The following is a 19,878-nucleotide window of genomic DNA, read 5'->3' on the forward strand; positions in this document are numbered from 1 at the left end:
TATCTTGAACTGCAGAGTGGTGGAAAACCAATAAGTGAGCAAAAGTTCTTGTTATGATGTACTCGTGAATTGTGTTAGAAAACTCTCATATTGGAAAATTAATGTAGTGTTCTGCAGTTAATATATCATAATGGGCCCATAACTCATTGGCTTAAGTTTTTGAGTGGACGTGAGTCCAACTCAATATGTTGATAGGTTTAAACTTAGGATCTGATGCTATCTGGCGCATAGAACATCTGAAAATGTGTTTATTCTTCCTTTTTTTGGTGTGGGGGGGGGGTGGGGTTCTCAAAGAAAGTGTGTTTATTCATTGGGCTTCTTTATTACATATGTGCTGGACTTGATTTTCAACAGAAATTGTTTGTTTACCAGCAAGCAAAATTGTCAAGGAACCAGCTTCTGCCTCAAGAATCGGCCAGTTTGATTCTTTTATGAATGAAAAAAAAGAGACTCGGGCACAGACATTCATCTTCTATCATCTTTTGATTGAATATGTTGCGACCTGTTCTTGGAGGGTGTTCTAATTAATGACTATAATCTCGCTCGCATCTTACTGAATTAATGTCTGAAAATGGAGGAAGTTCTGGAACGCCAGCTCATTCCCATGATAGCTTACTCTGACGAGAGTAACCAAGCAACTTGACGACACCAATAACACCAATTTTCATTATCTTTCTTATTGAATTCGTAGTTCTTCTTCTCCTCCAAATGCCATTTGGTGTTCTTTGTTTCCAGGTACCTGCTGCATTGGTCAAGGGTTCAAATGGCGCAATGACAATTCTGCATATTCCATCCTGACAAGGTATTGCCCCTTGATTGACTCCATAGGCATTCTTTCATAATGAATCCACCTGTGCAATTGCATTATCCTCTTGTCACGTACTAGATGACTGCGAATCCATGCATGATCCATTTGATGGCTTATCAGGAAGATGCAGGATCTCACTCCCATTTTATGCAAGGACCGAGCGGAACCACACATAAGCATTGGCTTCTCGAAGCTTCAGGCCGAGTGGAACATTTAAAAGAGGGTCTCGACTCGAGGACTGAACCTTTAGTTTGCTCTCAAGGAAATTGAGGAAAAGGTTTCAAACGTTAAAGAAAGTCGATTATGTCTATCCACCTTGTGGGTCTTCCGTTCAATGAAAAAAATTTCCTGCTGAAGGATTTGATAATTGGATTTGCTAGATTTGCTTCTTCGACAGCTCTAGTGACAAAATCGTACCTCAACCTAAACTCGCCAAACATCAGCAGTTAGAACTTACAACTGCAGAAAGACCATTTCCAAACGTCGTCTCAGGAATCGAATTCGTCAATAATAATAAATAGAATCCGAGCCCTAACAGAAGACATCATCAACTTATCATCATACGTTCATTATTTCCACCAAGTCTTGCTAGCTTGATCATGCCCTAGATTTCGAAGGGCCTCTCTCGACAGGAAAATTACCAAAAAAATCCTAAACCTATTCCAATTCTGCTAATTCAGTTCTAAACTTTTTTTTTTGGCCGATTCAGTCCTAAACCTTTTGTAATTGTGACATTTCAATCCATCTGGTCAAATTTAGTCGGCCGACGCTGACGTGGTCGCTAGCTAGCCGACGAATGAATATTTTTTTATTTTTATGATTTTTTAAAATGTTTTTTATGTTTTTTTCTTTTTCTTTATTACCCTCCCCTCCCCACCTCCGGTCAATCGCCATAGTCCAAGCAACCGGCCGAGGCGTTGCCGGAGAGGCCGCACCTCGCCCGGCATGGTGGGGCTTGACCTCGCCGTCGCCGGGCGAAGAAGCAACGGTGAGGTCGAGCCCCGCCATGGTCGGGCGAGGCTTGACCTTGCAAGCCCGGATCTGGGCCGATGAGGTCGAGCCACGCCATGGCCGAGTGAGGTGGAGCCGCCTGCCCAAATTTGGGCATGATACCCACCAAGGAAGAGAACAATAGCATGTTGAAGGAGATCTTCGAGGAATACCAAGAGCTCCTGAGGGTAGAAGATTGCATGCAGATGCAAATGGAAACTTTCGTCATTGCCTCACCTTGCGACGGTGAGGTTAGCCCCCGCCATGGCTAGGCAAGGCCTCTCCGGCCGCGCCTCGGGTTGGTAGTCGGACTTTGGCGACCCATTGGAGATGGGGAGGGGGTAGAAAAAAAAAGGGAAAAAGAAAAAAACATAAAAATTATAAAAATATATATATTCAAAAAAATATTAAAATATTATGTTGTCGGCCGGCAGGCCTCCATGTCGGCGCCGGCCGGCCAAAATTTTCCGGATGGACTGAAATGACACAATTGCAAAAGGTTTAGGATTGAATCAACAAAAAAAAAAAGGTTTAGGACTGAATTGGCTAAATTGCAATAGGCTTAAGACTTTTTTGATAATTTTCCCCTCCCTCGACAGAGTCTTGTTAGAATATATTATTATATGAGCTTTATTAATTGTTATTGTAAATATTAATTGGTCTAATAAAGAAAAGATATATATAGTTTTCCATTTAGTCTAATATGGATTTGGATAGTGTGGGCCAAAATAAACCTTATCTATAATGAAGGGATAGATCACAATCTCTCTAAATAGAGCTTAAGTCTCTCCTCTAAACCTTGATGTCCACATAACCTCACATAAAGGGTTGTCAAAAGCGATACGTGAGGGGTTGTCTCATTGAGGTTAGCGATAAAAGGGATTCATAGATGAGAAGCCCTTTCACATCGGATCATCGTAATTTCACATCAAGATCGATGAATTCGAAACAAGGTGCATGAATTCTTTTATTTTATGAATTTTTGATTCGCATATATATGTGTTATTCTTGATTGCCGCATAAGAATTAAAATCGCAGCTTACAAGTCTGCTTTGTTTTTTGTACTTTTGTTGTCCAGACAGTGAGGGGGAAGAGAGATAGGAGATGGTTACTTTAATGATTTAGTATATATCCAAATAATATGAGAAATTCCAAATAAGGGCATGAAGTTGAGTCATTTTCTCAAAGGTCCGTGAGTGGACTTTGTCTCCCTCTGCTCAGGGGAAATCTTATCTCGCTCCTGGCAAAGGAGCTCCCTCCCTCCCATCCACTACATGTCGAAGAGAAATACAAGTGGGCGTGATAGAACAAACGACCAACAGTGTGAGAGCACAGCCGTCGGAATTTAATCTGAAGGTTGTCACGTTCTTGTTTTGTGGTGGAGACTAAAGACTACAACGCAGAAGAAGCATTATTGATTTTGCGTTGTTTCTCAGGAGATTGGTCGATCCATAGAAACAAATCAGCTTCTGGAGGATGATGACTAGGGTCCTCAACGGGAGGATTGTAATCTGCCGTTTCTCAAAACAGCTTGCCTGTGGCGACGGTGTCATGGCCGTTCCTGGTGACTGAAATGAGGTCATTGAGGGTTTCTAGCTTGTCCACGATGATGCCGTTGCAGGAGGAGCACAGGCCTCTGCCCTTCCTCGGCCTCTTGTTCATGCACACACGTGCGAGCTTGTTGCCTCATTATTGTCTTCTTGATGCGGCGGTCGCAGAAGCCGTCACAATGTTTGATCTTATTCTATTCGACGAGCTCTTCCTTGGGTTCACCAGCGATCGGGCGTGGACTCATGTTTGAGAGAGAGGAGAAAAACTAATCTGTTTTGATGACTACTATCAAGCTCCTAACACAGACAAGGATTTGAGGAGAATTTTGTTTTCTTTCGGGATGTTTTGACATGGTTGGAGGTTAATATGAACAGGTAATGGAAAATGATAATGCTGAATTTTTTAGTTAGTAGGAAGCATTTACCACTTTTATCATTCAAAGCACCCAAAAAAGAAAAATAAAGGAAGAAGGAGAAGTTTTTAACTACTATATTCATGCTCGTCCACTTCGGCCGCCCCAACGTAGTAGTTAAGGCGTCAGTCGTTTTCCGTTGTGCTTTTGCTTCTGGTGTTGAGATGGGCTTGTGATGTATAGTGGCAAAGGCTGGCCGTAATGCTAAGTGGGGAGCCCAAAATGGAAGGGCTATCATTTAAGTTGCCAGATGAAAAATGGAGTGTCATCTTCAACAGAGGCCAGATCTATTATTACACAAGCCTTGAAAAATGACGAGAATGCTCACTGATCTCGCTCAGGAACAATTGCCTTGACACATGCCCTGTTGTAAAGGATACCGGTTGGATTGACCATTAGAAACCACCCATATAAAATCAAATTAATCGTTTAGATTAGTATCAAATGATACTGATCAAAAGATCATTTAATGTACACTGAAGACATCCACTTCCATGACACAAAACAAATGTCAGAATACTCTTCTCCTCGAGTATAATAATCGATATTCTGGTGCTTCTTCAGAAGGAAAAGTGACAAGTTGTGAATTAGGATTACAGCATTAAGCTAGAGAATCTATGGGACAAGAAGGTAAGATATTGTGAAGGCAGTTCTAGAGTCAAAACAAAACAAGTATCACACAACCCATTAAAAACTATCATCATCCACTAATTCGCCAATGCTTGTGCAGGTCACCAAACTTTTTGCTTGGGGGAGGAACACTGAGCCAATGAAGCCTCCCATGCAGTTTTGTGAGAATAAAATGGAAAAGAAACAAGCCCAAGGACTATGATAAACCTTTTATCAGGCACACCTTTGAATTCGACATCAGCTATTCAAACATATCCACATCAACCTTCCATAAATGCAAATATGGCTCCGGCACTCAAACAAACAGCAACCAATGAAGCCCCAGGAAGCATAAAAATTGCACAATGCAAACAAAAACCCACACGAAGCATAAAACAATGCACAAATGCAAGCGAAACCCCCGGGACGTGATCCATCCTCAATTAGCAGGAATAGGATAACACCTTTGGTTTAGACCAACTGATGACGGGTACTTCTTCTCTACATAATCCCTGCAATCAAAGCCATTGCAACCAATGCTTTCGGCATGAAAGGCATCACAGTAACATTAAACGCATATTGCTCCGACAAATTAAGGTTAAATAAAACGATTCGATTTCACCGCCACATTTTGTGGGCAACCAAACAGATCATCAAGCCCAAATGCAAGAACTCAAATTTCCAAGCTTCATTCCAATTTCCCATCATTTTCCTCTCCCAATTCATTCCAAATCCAAAATTTAGAGCTTAAACCTTCACAATACTCACATGACCGAGCAGGAACACGTCGCACGTGCCGTCCTTGGACATGAACGTGAGGACCACCACAATACTGGAGAGTCCCTAGGGTAGCGTCCTTCTGCGATCGAATCCCTCGCCGTCGTCCTCCCTCCAGTCATCGACTCCAACGGAGCTCTCTCTCAGGCTCTTCACATTGGAGTTCGGATCCTCGACATGGGTGAAGCCGTCGGGGGCATTAGGGTCGGGATTGGGCGCACGAAAGTAGTACGCGGCGGCAGAGAAGCCGGTCGCGAAGGAGCCGGTAGAGAGAGGAAATCTGGTGGCTTGGCGGGCAAAACGAAAGTGAGACGTGGGTGGGAGGTTCTTCTGGCAGTAGGAGAAGAGAGGGGGTGAGAGGAGAGAGCGAGGTGAGTGGAGTGGGCCGAGTGGGCGAGCCGGGCGATTCCCGAAACGGGTCAAGGCGTGGGAATGGCTGTCAAGTTCTGGATTTCTTGGTTGATCCTCCATCCATGGAAAGGTTTTCGCAACATTGCCATGATGCGATCGATGGTGGAAGAAGAGAGAAGAGCGAGACAGAATCCCTTTCCAGTTGATGCTTCGGTTTCGTGATTTCTTCATTTGTCTAAAATTCGTGGAGAGCAAGTTAAGGGAGCAGAAAATATTGGGTGCTCCAGGAACCCAAAGTCAGCGTGCTCCCCAACTAATCCCTAAGCTAAACCTATATTACTAAGAAAAGTGCAATTCCAACTCCCAATTAGGTTTGCTCTGACTTAGAATAGCCTACTTCAAACTCATTGACCATTTAAGAATTGTAAATCAAATTGGCCCTATTGTCAAATCCAATGTTCAATAAATTTAGATCCATAGTTTTATAAACATCGAACACTATATCAATCCGTACAAGAATATCAAGAGATGAACGGCAACAACAAAGAGTCATGTCATGCTCTAGGCAAACCCGCCCCGGTCATGGAAGCCATCAAAACAGCTCACACTCCAAATCAACATCGACCCAAGAAAAGCGGATCGCTGATTGCGTTGTAAAGGCTCAAAGAAAAATGCTTCTAACCCCAAATTGGACTTTGTAACCTCCTCAAGCCTTAAGGGCTCTCTTATGCTCTGAAATTTTCACCCATGTATGCTTCAACTTTCTCAATGAAATTTTCCTTCTGATTAAAAAAAAAAACAATTAAGGTTGCCATCACACAATTTGTACTGGCAAATCAACTGAAACTGCCATGACCTCCACCCCTAAAACTATAGGATCTACGAGCAAACAAACGAATGTTGAAATCGGCAATGGCTTTCTAACTTCTTTGCCGCGGGTAGTTCTTAGCTATGCTTGTTCCCCCGCCCTTGTCTATGATGCCTCGACTAGTATTTGAGAGCATGTAATTGGCTCCTACTACACGTCACGACATTGTAAAAATATATACATAGTATTGCTCAACAAAAAAGGAACGGGGAAACATCTACTAATGGTCCATGATTTATTTATTATAAGAGGTACAGCTGTTTTATGATAATTAAAGACAGAATTAAATATCCTCTAATTTTTGCAAAACTGACTCCATTTTATGTACTTCAACCGCCGTACTGCATACCTCCGGAAAGTTACAACCATATAGTAGAGGAACACGATAAGCATAGCAGTCCTGGAGAATGGGAATACCAAGGCGGCTGAAACCATTATGAACATCCCGAGGAAACCAAGTGCGATGTACAGAACCAGGAACGCGAGCCAAGTGAGATTTCTCACTGCTATGATTATGGCTGCCATAGAAGTCACCGTCATCCCGGTTAGAGCCATCAACAATAATGGCCCCATAGAGATGTAAGCTAGTTCCACAACGTACAAATCGGTGACGTGACCCCAGAGGAGGACTACGACCGCAAGGATGGAGCTGTACATGGCCAACATGTCGAAAATTACGAAAAGCTGAAACACTCTGTGGTGTAATATGGTCGCCGTTTCGGGGTACTGATCAGGAGAAGCATTATAACCACCGGGAAAGGTGAAGCCAGCAGCAAGCGTGACGGTGGCCACAACCGTGGCCACTAGTAGTCGAGTGTTAACTTGGTCCTTCATCCATTCGGTGCGGGATGACTTGCTTGCGTTGGAACTTTGTTCTCTTGGTGGGCATTCGTCTCAACCTTTGCTTCGTGGTACACCAGCGACAGTCAAAAATGCACGTCCGAGTAACTGCAAACAAAAATCAGAGAATTCAACCATGAGCACAGTGGATTCAGTTAACAGGAAACACAGCTACCGATGAATCTTCCACGGACAAGCTCTCGGATTCCATGGCCACATCCAGGGCGGTCAGGTTGTCATTGTTCCGAAGCTCCACGTCAGGAGTTGGGTTGCTTGTCAAAGAGAGCATAACTTGGCAATGGTTGTGCATCGATACCAAATGGAAGGGTGTTTTTCCACCGACATCTTTTGAATTCACCAGCTTCTAGATGCATTCCTCACCGCATAGCTCGAGCATGCATCTCACCGCTCTGTTGTTCCCGGCCTTGGCAGCAACGTGAAGAATATTCTGAACCTTACTGTTTTTCATCTCTGCCAGCTTGGGCCACGTGCTTCTCATTAATTGGTCGACTGTCCAGTGGCTTCTGCCTTGGCAAGCGATGTGAACCGGGTAGGAGCCGTTTTTGTCCGTTTGAAGGGCGAGATCTGGGCATTTACTCAGCATACACTCATTTCCTTAGGCGTTCTGATAGCTCTTTCTCAATATGAAGAGTTAAAAGTTAAGAGCAACGATAATTCTAGATGACACACAACTATAATCTTAGTTGTAACATTCAAATTCTCGTCGTTGAGTTAAACTCTGATTTAATGTCAAATCATCTTTAGGCTTCATCATCTAGTCAAACTCCGTCGAAGTCTGTTTATGTTGGTTCGTTTGTAAAAATTATACTTTCTAGACCTTTCCGTGAGTTAAACTCCGGTTCGGTTTATGTTTGTATAATTTTAATTGAAGATTTGTTCGTTGATATCCTGATTTTTTGGATCACTCTTGCCCGAAATCGCCACAGGACCATTTTGATGGCCTTGGCAGCAACGTGAAGAATATTCTGACCCTTATTGTTTTTTATCTCTGCCAGGTCGGGCCACGTGGCCTGTGCTAGTTGGTTGACCATAAACCAGCTGCCCCTGCCTTGGCAAGCGATGTGAATCGGGTAGGAGCCGTTTTTGTCCGTTTGAAGGGCGAGATCTGGACACCTCTCCAGCAGCCGCCGCACTGCCCCATAATTTCCAAACGATGCTGCAGAGTGGAGTGGTGTTCCCCCGTCTTCACCGCGCACGTGGAGTAACTTCGGAAGCCGATCTATTATTTCTTCCAGTATATCTGCCGTTGTAGGCCATAGCAATTTACTCGTTAAATAACTGTTGCTGTTACCAAAAGCTATTGTCAACCTTTTTCTCCAAATTTGGACGAATATGAATTTCTGAAAAGAGAGAGCAAAAAGCAGTGCAATTTTGCTTACATCTATGCGTCTATGGACTAGACAACTACACATAAAAGTACCCATTACCTGAATCCCATATCCCAAGTGCGGCAAGAACTGGTGACATGCCCTGTATCTTGACGTCGTAAGCTTCATCCCGAGCACAAGCTTCCAAGAGAAGCCGAAGAATCTCCGAGTACTCGGTTTCGGCTGCCAGATACAACGGAGATTTGCTATCCTTGTTCTCGCAGTACATAATTTCCGGGTCTCTTCTCAGCCGCATGAGCTTTCTTGTCACCTCTAAACTTCCAGTTTGAACGGCAACATGGAGCGGAGTATCCTTTGAGGAGTTTCTCTTGGTCACGAGGTCAGGGTAATGAATGAGAATGAGCTCCACCACATCTTCACTCCCAGAGCTTGCTGCTACGTGAAGCAATGAATTCCCGGACGGGGTGACTTGGTCGAAGATTAGCGACAAAGCTACTTTCCTCGACTCACACACCTTTTCCAATGCATCCATAAATTTCTCGACGCCCCCTTCTTGCGTGGCTTTGTATAGGTCACGATTCATAATTTTGTTCAGATCACCATCTCTGAGCTGTTGTTGTCTTTCTGGAGTCGGGAAGTATTTCGCCTTCAAGGCTTCAAGCCTTTCCTGTGGGGTCGCCCTTGTTACACTTCCTTCCATGTTTATACCATGATGCTTCATTTCGGACTGCGGGAGCCAATGTCTTCGATTAAAGACCCGCAGTCGACTAGTGATCCGCCCGAGGAGTTGCTGCGCAGTCGTAGTCAAATAGAACCATGCTGTTCAATGAACACAAGTTTCAACTTTATTTCTACACCATATGATTAAAAACTCCGTTCATTTCCATCGTCAATAAAACGACTCTATTATGTACTCTCTCAGTCAATCCAAAAAATATTATAGACTCACTTCGAATAATGTCGAGACAACCGTAAAAAGGAGCTTTGACCTTAAATTACTGATCAACGATTTGAGAAAAAATTATCTAAAGCCGGGAATAATTATGGAACCTTAGGAAACTAAAGGAATTCTTTCAAATCGATACTCCCCATCCTCAATGATCTCTCATGCAATGGGGCCGATGTTTCTTAGATATGGAGAAATTCACGTGAATCACATTGAAGAAATTGATTAGTCAATCCCAATTCTCAACCAATTTAATTTTGCCGCCTCTTTCCCAAATATCGTTTGTCTTCAGCCAGTCTTGTTAGAGTTAGGAGCACTGTAGTACTAGTCTTCCAACTTTTGCCATTCTAATAAATTCACAATCAAATGTTTTATTAATTTACATGACGGTTCTCATTTTGAAGCAATATTCTTGATGATATTCAAAACAAGGGAAAAATCCAAAAAAGGAAAAAAAAAAAACTTTGATTTATTAAGTTAGATCAAGTTTCACGAGTAAACCCCTCTATATCTCGGATTCTGTTAATTTCGGTCCTTCAAGATGCATTTGTTAGGATAACAAAGGGTAAAAAAGAAATTTCGCTTGATTGACATTAATACTTCTGAAAAAATGACAAAAATTAAACTTGACAATTGGGTCGAAGGTTTCGACCAAAAAGACAAAAAAAAAAAAAAAAAAAAAAATGGGTCGAAGGCAAACCTACTCTCTCTAGGATGCTTATCTGGCCAGATCTTTGTAACCATGAACAAATTATTAATAGAAAGAAGCAAATAGAGATTAAAAAAAAAACGAGTGGTCAGGCGACCCATTTAAGTGCTCTTTTTATTTTACAGATTTTTATTAGATATGCATTTCTAGGAAAGTGTAGGAAAAAATATAAATTTATGCAATCATATTACCTAGTTTGTCACATTCATCTTCCAGGCACCGATGAATTTGTAGACGTTACCTTTTTTATGCGGCGATATGCATGCAGCACGGGATCCATACTTTCATCTTCTGTGTGTTCAGATCGCAATTGGCTCCAATTTTGGTCTAAGAAATGATTCTTCTAATCTCTCAAACTAGACTACATTATATGCCGCAAGTGATTTTACATCCTTATATAAGCCTGTGCCTGGAATTGCTGCCACTAGAAGCAAATGACTTTATCAATAGTAATTTGTGTTCTCCTGCACACAGGAAAAGATTCTTTCTATATGTTAGTACCTTAAAGTTCACTACAGAGACTATGTGAACTTTTTCATCAATCTTAAATTGTTCAATATAGAAAGAGATTCCAACAAAACAGTTGCCGTCCCGTGGAGCATCGAATTTTTATTTCTTTCAGTGCACCTCGGCATCTCCTCTTATTATTCTCTCCTTCTTGAATAGAAAAGTAGTGATGGACTTTGATGGAGCCAGGCATCCGCATCAAGTTCAGCTTGTTGCCTAGGTCGTTTCATGCATAAAATAGCTTCATACTATAAGAGCCTTCTGTCCCAATGTTTTAGATAATTTTTTTTTCGAATTTTACTAGGGTGAAGAGATATTCATATGATGCAAGTTAATCATACTCAATCGCCCATTAATCATATTTCTTTGTTCTTCTTTTTTCGACTGTTCATCTTCCCATAAGGCCGGCAACTGCCATTGGCCATTCCTGGATAACAAAAGGTGAATAAAAAGAAAAAAGTTACAATTTTTTTTTTAAATTTAAACAAAAAATTGCAAAAATCATGCACATCATTGTCGGTCATGCCGCGTAGGACAAGCATCCATGTCAATAATCTTAGGCCAAAATTGATTGGAAAGACTACATTTGCAAATCGTTAAAGGGCTTACGACTAAATTTTTCAAATTTAAAAATTGAGAGCTGAATTGGCATTAGTGCATTAGGTTTAGGGCTTTTTGGCCAATTGTCCCTATTTTGTTATCCTTCATTAATCCTTGTGGTTTCTGATGAATTCAACGAGATAAATAATCAATCAAGAGTGAAATTTCACATGGCCTGACATGAGGGGATACGCATTGGAAATATATCCGGAGTTTGAGCCCAAAAAAGGAACTTTCTTATTTGAATAAGTTCCCAAGTTGAACTGGGTTTCCCAAAAATGGTTTCCTATTTTGGATTGAAATCTTTTCTATAGAAGAAGTGAGTGATCTTCTTGAATAGTCCAAAAGAAACCTATGCTCGTGAATTATATACCAATTGTTTTGAAGCCACAAAAATCTTGTGTTAAGATTTTGTGTAATTCCACTTTGAGATCCATAGATTATTTCATGAGGAATTGTGAGGCTAAATAACACTATGCGAGTTTTTGGATATAGTTGGAGCTGAGAAAACACTAAAATTATTTGAGCGACTTGATTATGGTTGTAAGTCTCACACGGTTCCCATAAGATCTTACAGTTCAAATGTAGTTTAATTTAGGGAAAAGTGCACTGGAAGTCCTAAAATTTATCACGAAAAAGCTATTAAGTCATAAAACTTTCAAAAAGTTCATTCATGTTATAAAACTTGTCAAGTTGACGAAATCAAGTCCTCAAACTTGTTAGTATTTTTCGTTTGTCAAGTTAGTTGGAGTTAATGAAAGGTCTTGATTGTTTCAATCTGACAACTTTTAGGATTTAATTCAATTACACTTTCGTTATAAGTTTTAGGACTTTTGATGCACTTATCCCTTTTAACTTATGTATTAGATTCATTGAACAATTTCTAAGGGATCACATCTAAATATCTACTCTCAATGATGCTGTAAACATGACTGTAGAAAGGAGGCATCTTAGCGTTTAAGAAAAGTCGAGATAGGTTCCTATTCCATGGTTCATGTCCTATCTCTTGTGGAGTATACGAGCTTTTCTCTTTTTCAGTGCAACCCTGCATCTCCTTACCTTTTTTATTCTTTTTTCGTTAGTTCGCATTCTATTATATTCTCTCTATCTTGGATGGTGAGTATGGACTTTGATTGAGCGAGGCCTCCGCATCAAATTCATCTTGTTGCCTAGGTCTTTCCATGCATAAAAACATCAGTATGTTGCATGGTTTTAGACAAATTTTCCCAATAATGCTAGGATGTGTCCAAAAGAGACCCTCATATGATGCAAGTTAACCATACTCGGTCCCCTTTAACTCTACTTCTAAATAAAGCTTAGAGAATAAGCATTTTTTTTTATCTCGCCCAATTTGCAGTTCTTTTCGTTCTTTTTATTCTGTATATCGTTATAGCTTGTTAGACACACCCTTAATGACGTGGCATAAGCCACACGAGTTGCCACATCATTTAGTAAAAATTTCTTAGTAAACTCTTAGCAGATGTTGCTTTACTGATTTTACTTTGCTTGTAGTTAGATACACCTCAATGCTTGTTAATAGTTCTCTACAATTTGCTAAGCCTAAGTAAAAAAAAAAGGGTGGGGAAGGAAACATCAGCGCAGTATCTCTCTATATTTGAGATAGGGTATGCCAATTTCCCTTCATTTTCCTCTCCCAATTCATTCCAAATCCAAAAATTTAAAGCTCCAACCTTCACAACACTCACCTGACCGAGCAGGAACACGTCGCACGTGCCGTCCTTGGACATGCACATGAGGACCACCACAGTACTGGAGAGAGTTCCTCGGGTATCGTCCTCCTGCGACCGAATCCCTCCCCGTCGTCCTCCCTACCGTCATCGACTCCAACGGAGCTCTCTCTCAGGCTCTCCACATTGGGTTTTGGATCCTCGACGTTGGTGAAGTCATCGGGGCTATTAGGGTTGGGCTCGGGCGCATGAGAGTAGGACGCGACGGAGCCGGTGGAGTGGAAATCTGGTGGTTTGACGGCTAAAACGAAATTGAGACGTGGGAGAGGAGAGAGCGAGGTGAGTGGAGTGGGGCTAGTGGTCGAGTGACGAACCGGATTCAGGCTAGGTGAAGAAGGCGTGGGAATGGCTGTCAAGCTCTGGATTTCTTGCTTGATCCTCCATCCATGGAAAAATTTTCGCAACATTGCGATGACGCGATGGTTGAAGAAGAGAGAAGAGTCCGACCAAAAAAAAAAAAAAAGAGAGAGAGAAGAGCGAGATAAAATCCCTTTCCCGTTGCAGCTCCAGTTTTGTTATTTCTTCATTTTGTCTAGTTCGTGGAGCGCAAGTAAGGGAGAAGAAAATGTGGGGTGCTCCCCGACTAATCCTCAAACTTATATTACTAAGAAAAGTACACTCTCACTCCACAGCTTGTTCGACAATTCCACTTCCTAATTAGGTTTGCTCCAACTTAGAACAGCCTACTTTTCTTTTCTTTTTTTCTGTCCAAAGTAACATTTCATCTCATTTATTTTCCCGGGATACAAGAGAGAAATATCACAGTTCAACTGCAAAAGAAAATATATCCCGGACAACTTTAAAACAAAACAAACTCCGGATATCAAGAGAAATCATCGGAACAAAGTTATGGGATCCACATTCCAAAAAGAATTCTTCGCACCATAATCGACGGCTAATCACCGAATTCGTCTTCAGTAATGAACACGTACCAAGAATTTCATTTGTTACTACAGCTTTGCCATTCGGAGGTTCGCATCTAGATTTGGCGTCCCCAACACCATCACTAAGCAGAGTTAAAAAAAAAAAGGTCGGAATGGTTAGACACAACTTAAGGCATGGGCCGATTTTTATGTACAATATTTGTACATCTTTTTAATCCTTGACAAGCTCATGCAAAGACTATAGCGATCATGAGTGGAAGTAGTTTAAGTTATCAAGCGGAGCTGGAGATGCGTTATCAAGCATAGTAGCATCTTCTCTATTGTGCAAGCACCCGAAGAATTAAACAGGCCTACAGAAGCAGAAGCTTCTATCTCTGGAAAGCTTATGTTTATTGAGAAATAGGAGCCATTAAAGTAAACCTATTATCTGAGAAATTTTCTTATGGTTTCATGTAGTTTCATTTTCTTTAGACACGTGCGTGTGGATGGATTCTAGTATATTGAAGAAAAGCAAAGCACCCTAGTGTGTGTAAAAAAAGAAGACTAATTAATAAAAGAAAATATTGGCACGGAAGATTAAAGTCGGGGGGACCCCTAAAATTATTATTTCTTTAATACATTCACGAATATTGCAAATTTATTTTTCATCTCCCATTGTGTGCACGAACTTCATTAAAATTCTTAGGCAAAAAGGCGCCAAAAGTGTCAAAGTTTGTGTACGGCACTCACTTTGGTATCAAAATTCTTTTGGATCATTTAAATGCTAATTTTTTAAAAACAAAATGATTATTTGAGTGTCAATTCTAATGAGCTTTTCCGAAAATCATACGTGAGTTGTTGGAGTATCTTAGTCAGCAATAAAAAAAGAAGAAGCTAAAAGCCAAGAAAAATTAAAAGTCTAAATAATAAGCTAAAAACTAAAAAAGAAAAAAAGAAAATAGAAGGGTTGCGGCGGCGAGGTCTGTCCGAGCCCTCACCGCCGCTGCCACCCCACTGTCGTGAAGCAATGGCCGACGATGGGTGGGGGCTGGTCGGCGGGGGTCGTCGAGTCTCGTCCAATGTCAAACCGATATTAGTTTTACACTTGCGGTGTCTTTCTGTCGCAATTCTTAAGCAAAAGTATTAGTTTGGAAGATGGATTATTTTTAGAATTACTTGCTGACACTTAGGTTACGCTTGAGAGTCCAAATATATGAGTTTCTTTCAAGAAAGCCGTCTTTGGAATTGAATAAGTTGATGATAGATATACGAGTTTCGACGTACTTCAATCGGCCTCGTCTCCGGACAAGAATATCAAGAGATGGTCAACAACAGCAAAGAGTCGTGTCGTGTCGTGCTCCGAAAGCCCATCTCGATCGCGGAAGCCGTCAAAACGGGGCACACTCAAAATTAACATTGACCGAAGAAAATTAGATCGCCGGTTGCATCGCAAAGGCCCAATGAAAAATACTTCTGCCACCAAATTGGATTTTGTGCCCTCCTCTAGCCTTAAGGGCTCTCTTATGCTCTGAAATTTTTACCCATGTATGCTTGAACTTTCTTAATGAGATTTTCCTTCCGTAAAAAGACAAAAAAAAAAAAAAATGCACACATACATGCATGGGGAGGAAAAAACTCTGACAAGCAAGTGCTGGCTACTTTTCAAGCGAGAACAGCCACGTTTTTTCTGCGCACTCCCATAAAATTAAGGTTGGCATGACACAATTTGTACAAGCCAAGGCCGGAGGGGTCGCCGGTGCCTCGTGAGGGTCTGGCCTTGCCAAAACAGAGAGAGGGCAAGGGTCGCCTGGCCTGAGGGCCAGCAGGCCCTTGCCTCTGGTTGTCGAGGTCGTCGGAGTTCGCCTTTTGCTTGTGTGGCTGTTTTTTTTTAATTTAATTAAAAAAAAGGAAAAAGTAAAGAAAAATAAAATAAATCAAAATGAAGAAATGGAGAAAATGCCCTTTAGGCCAAGTCTTTTTTTGAAATTTTATGACTACTCCAGTCCCTTATTTGAAATATGTTATGCCACATTAGGCCCTTATTTGAAATAAAGTTCACTTAAGACCCTTGTTGGAGAAAATAAGAGCATTTCGAACTCTTATTTGGAATTTTTCCTCTGAGTTTTGATCGGTCCGCGTAAAAAAAAAAGGAAAAAGCAAAGGAAATTTCTCTCTCACTCTCTCTGGTTTTAAGGCCTGCGTTGGATCGGTCATTTCATCGCAAAGGTAAATGCGCTCCTGAAAATATCGGACCTACGAGCAGACAAACGAATGTCGCAATCGGCAATGCCTTTCCGACTTCTTCACCGCGGGCAGTTCTTCGCTATGCTTTTTCTCCCGCCCTTGTCTATGATGCCTCGATCAGGATTTGAGAGTATCTGATTGGATGGTATTACTCATCACGTGCATTGTAAAAATATATACATAGCATTTGCTCAAACGAAAAAGGAACGGGGAAAAAAAAATCTACTGATCGTCCATGATATATTCATTATAAGAGATACAGTAGTTTTATGCCAATTAAAGACATAATTAAAACTCTTCTAATATTTGCAGAAGCGACCCCATTTTATTTTCTTAAACTGTCCCACTGCATATCCCGGGAAGACCACTTCCACGTAGTGGCAGGACTCCTAACGCATAGGTGTCCTGGAGAATGGGAAAACCGCCATGAGCATCGCGAGGTTAACGACTGCGATGGACAGAACAAGGAGTGGGAGCCAAGTGAGTTTGCTCACTGCTATGATTACGGCCGCCATAAACGCCACCGACATGCAGGTGAGAGACATCAATAATATTGGCCCCGCTGCTAAGAAAGCTTGTTGTGCTATGGAGAAATCGTTAATGAGACCCAAGAGGAGGACTGCGACCGCATGGATGGAGCTGTCCATGGCCAACGTGTTGGAAATTATGAAGAGCGGAAACATTCTGTTGTGTAGCATGGCCGCGGTTCCTGGGTCTCGATCATGGGAAGCATTATATCCACCGGGCAAGGTGAAGCCAGCGGCAAACGTGACGGTGGCCACAAGGGTGGCCACTATCAATCGAGTGCTAACCTTGTCCTTTACCCAGTCAGCTTCTTTTCTCAATGAATGATTGTATTGACCTTTGCTTCGCGGCACCCTTGCGATTCTCAAGATTAGATCTCCCAGTGTTATATTATGTCTCGAGTTTAAATCGCTTATGAAAATATTTTGGTGTGTCAAATTGATTTGGGAAAAGAAAAAAAATCTTTTAACGGATCAAGAGTTGCTACCGTGATGTTATCGAAGGCGTGCGGTGGACGTCACTCCAAAAGCCATGGTGGGCCCATGTCAAAGTTTCTTTGTTAGACCTGCTATGACAGAAGAAAAAAAAGGGTAAAAGAAACCAAGTGGGGCCAAGCAGTTGTTAGAGGAAAAAGTAAAAAAAAAAAGAAGTTTTTTTTTTCTTTGTCCTTATCACCTGCAGAAGGCGTATAAAAGATAAGGAATTTTTGTGGGCTTGTGGTTTTTCAACTGAGACGCAGAGAACGACGTGCCGAACAAGACCGAAGCCGCACAAGAGAAGAAAAGGGCGAAGAGCAGCCGCGCGAGAAAGAGAAAAGGACGTAAGGAACGTTCTGGTATTTCGATCGTGCGCGAGCTATTGCCTAGGGCTTGAACACCGATCGGTTTGTGCTTCGTGAGTTTTTATTATATCCACTTGTGAGTTGTTTTATTTATAAACACTTAGAGTTTGGGTATAATTTAGGTGCGGGAAACACGAGCGTATTGAGCGATTGTAATTCCGATTCTCCAATTATAGTGGATTGTTCTTGCTGGCTCTCCCGTGGATGTAGGTATCGATATTCGGACCGAACCACGTAATCTCTAGTGTCCTTTATCGTTTCTCGTTTTTCTCTGGGCTTTTCATATTGACATATTTGCAAGATCTTGATTAGTTTCCGCACGTTATATTCCAACACCCAGGACATGCAAATGCCAAATCAGAGAATTAGTCATCCATCATGAGCACAGTAGATTCAGTTCACGCTAAGCACAGCCCGCCACCAAAGTTACACTACCAGTGGATATTTCGTTGAAGAGCTTCCACATTCCCCGGCCACATCCAGGGCGGTCAACTTCTTGTTGTTCAGAAGCCCCAGTTCACTCCTTTTGTCCCTCGTCAAGTAGAGCAAGACTTTGCAATGGTTGTGCATCGATATCAAATGGAGGGGTGTGTTTCCATCATCATCTTTCGAATTCACCAGCTTCTTGATGCGTTCCTCACCGCATTCCTCGAGTTTGCATCTGACCGCTCTGTTGTTCCCGGCCTTGGCAGCAACGTGAAGAATATTCTGACCCCTATTGTTTTTTATCTCTGCCAGGTTGGGCCACGTGCATTCTATTAATTCATGGACTGCGTAGTAGCTGCTGGCTTGGCAAGCGATGTGAATCGGGTAGGAGCTGTTTTTGTCCGTTTGAAGGGCGAGATCTGGGCATTTTCTCAGCAGGACCACCATTGCGTCCTCATCTCCAACCGATACTGCAGAGTGGAGTGGTGTCTCCCCATCTTCACCGCGCACGTGGAGTAACTTCGGAAGCCGATCTATTATTTCTTCCAATTTACCTGATATTATAGGCCATAGCAATTTTTACTCGTTAAATAACTATTGCTGTTACCAAAAGCTATTATCAAGCTTTTTCTCCAAAATTGGACGAATATGAATTTCGAAGAAAGAGCAAAAAGCAGTGCAATTTTGCTTACATTTATGCATCTATGGACTAGAGCTCCACGTAAAAGTATCCATTACCTGATTGCCTCTCCTCAATTGCAGCCAAAACCGGGGACATGCCCTGTATTTTGACTGCGTAAGCTTCATCTCGAGCAGATTCTTCCAAGAGAAGGTGAAGAATCTCCCAGCTCGCCCCCTTGCCATTTTCGTATTCCAAATACTTGCAGTTTTCAACTGCCAGATACAATGGAGATTTACTATCCTTGTTCTTCCAGTACATAGTTTCCACGTCTCTTCTCAGGCGAATGAGCTTTCTTGTCACCTCTAAACTTCCGCTTCGAACGGCGACATGGAGCGGAGTATCCTCCAAGGAGTTTCTCCGGGTCACGAGGTAAGGGAAATGGACGACAATGAGCTCCATGACATCGTCTCTCCCCAAGCTTGCTGCTACATGAAGCAATGAATTCCCGGAGGGTGTGACTTGGTCGAAGATTAGCGACAAAGCAAGTTTCCTCGACTGAGACACCTTTTCCAACGCATTCATGAATTTCTCGACGTCTCCTTCTTTTGTGGCTTCGTATAGGTCACGATCCATAATTCTGCTTGGATCACCATCTCCAAAAGGTTGTTGGTTATATGGAGTCGGGAGGTTTCTTCCCTTCAAAGCTTCAAGCCTTTCGTTTGGCGTAGCCCTTGTTTCACTCCCATCAATGCTTATTACGTGATTCATGTCCGACGGCGGGAGTCTTTCTGGAAGCAAACAAGCAAGCAGAGATGCGGAGGGAAAAGATGAAAATAGGGATGGGGTAAACAAGCTGCTGACAGAGAGCACTCCCTCTTATAAAGGTCAAGTTTTCATATCGACCCAACACCAGTTGCGACTCGCCTCGGACCATGTCGTTGATTTTAGAACCGACTGACAATTACCGATCAGCCCAAGAAGTTATTTTGTTTATTTTACTCAATGTCCATTACGTATACAAAAATAGTGAGACCCACACTGTTTAAAGCACACAAGTTTCAATATAATTAATCTATTGGTCAGCCTCAACTTCAAATAACCTGGTTTTGTCTTTTTCTTCCGACTGTTTGTCTCCTCTCTCCCAATATATTGATTCAGTCTCCACTCTCAACTGACATATTGTTGTCTTTTTCTTCAGTTTGATAGGAGGTTAGACCACTGTATTGTCCATCTACTAGTCTACCAACTTTTGCCATTCTATTGTATCCACTACTTCTGAATTTAGATGACAG

General features: G+C 41.9%; 2 protein-coding genes across 2 annotated transcripts in view; both read right to left on the reverse strand.

The window, feature by feature from the left end:
- The window catches only part of LOC125315890 (protein ACCELERATED CELL DEATH 6-like), a 46,028-nt gene extending 38,747 nt beyond the window's left edge, over window positions 1-7,281 (reverse strand). The window contains exon 1 of the mRNA XM_048282001.1: window positions 6,979-7,281. Within this exon, the coding sequence (XP_048137958.1) occupies window positions 6,979-7,200 (222 nt within the window). The 5' untranslated portion in view covers window positions 7,201-7,281. The remainder of the gene's footprint in view (window positions 1-6,978) is intronic.
- Window positions 7,282-16,561: 9,280 nt separating this feature from the next.
- Window positions 16,562-19,508, reverse strand: LOC115729013 (protein ACCELERATED CELL DEATH 6-like). The gene is made up of 4 exons (XM_048282003.1): window positions 18,846-19,508; window positions 18,703-18,812; window positions 17,972-18,518; window positions 16,562-17,081 (listed from the first exon to the last, which is right to left on the reverse strand). Exons 1-4 carry the CDS (start codon window positions 19,352-19,354, stop codon window positions 16,562-16,564), a joined length of 1,686 nt encoding a protein of 561 aa, XP_048137960.1. The 5' UTR covers window positions 19,355-19,508.
- Window positions 19,509-19,878: the final 370 nt, after the last annotated feature.

This window comes from Rhodamnia argentea, chromosome 7 (assembly GCF_020921035.1).
Source record: "Rhodamnia argentea isolate NSW1041297 chromosome 7, ASM2092103v1, whole genome shotgun sequence".
Lineage (NCBI taxonomy): Eukaryota > Viridiplantae > Streptophyta > Magnoliopsida > Myrtales > Myrtaceae > Rhodamnia > Rhodamnia argentea.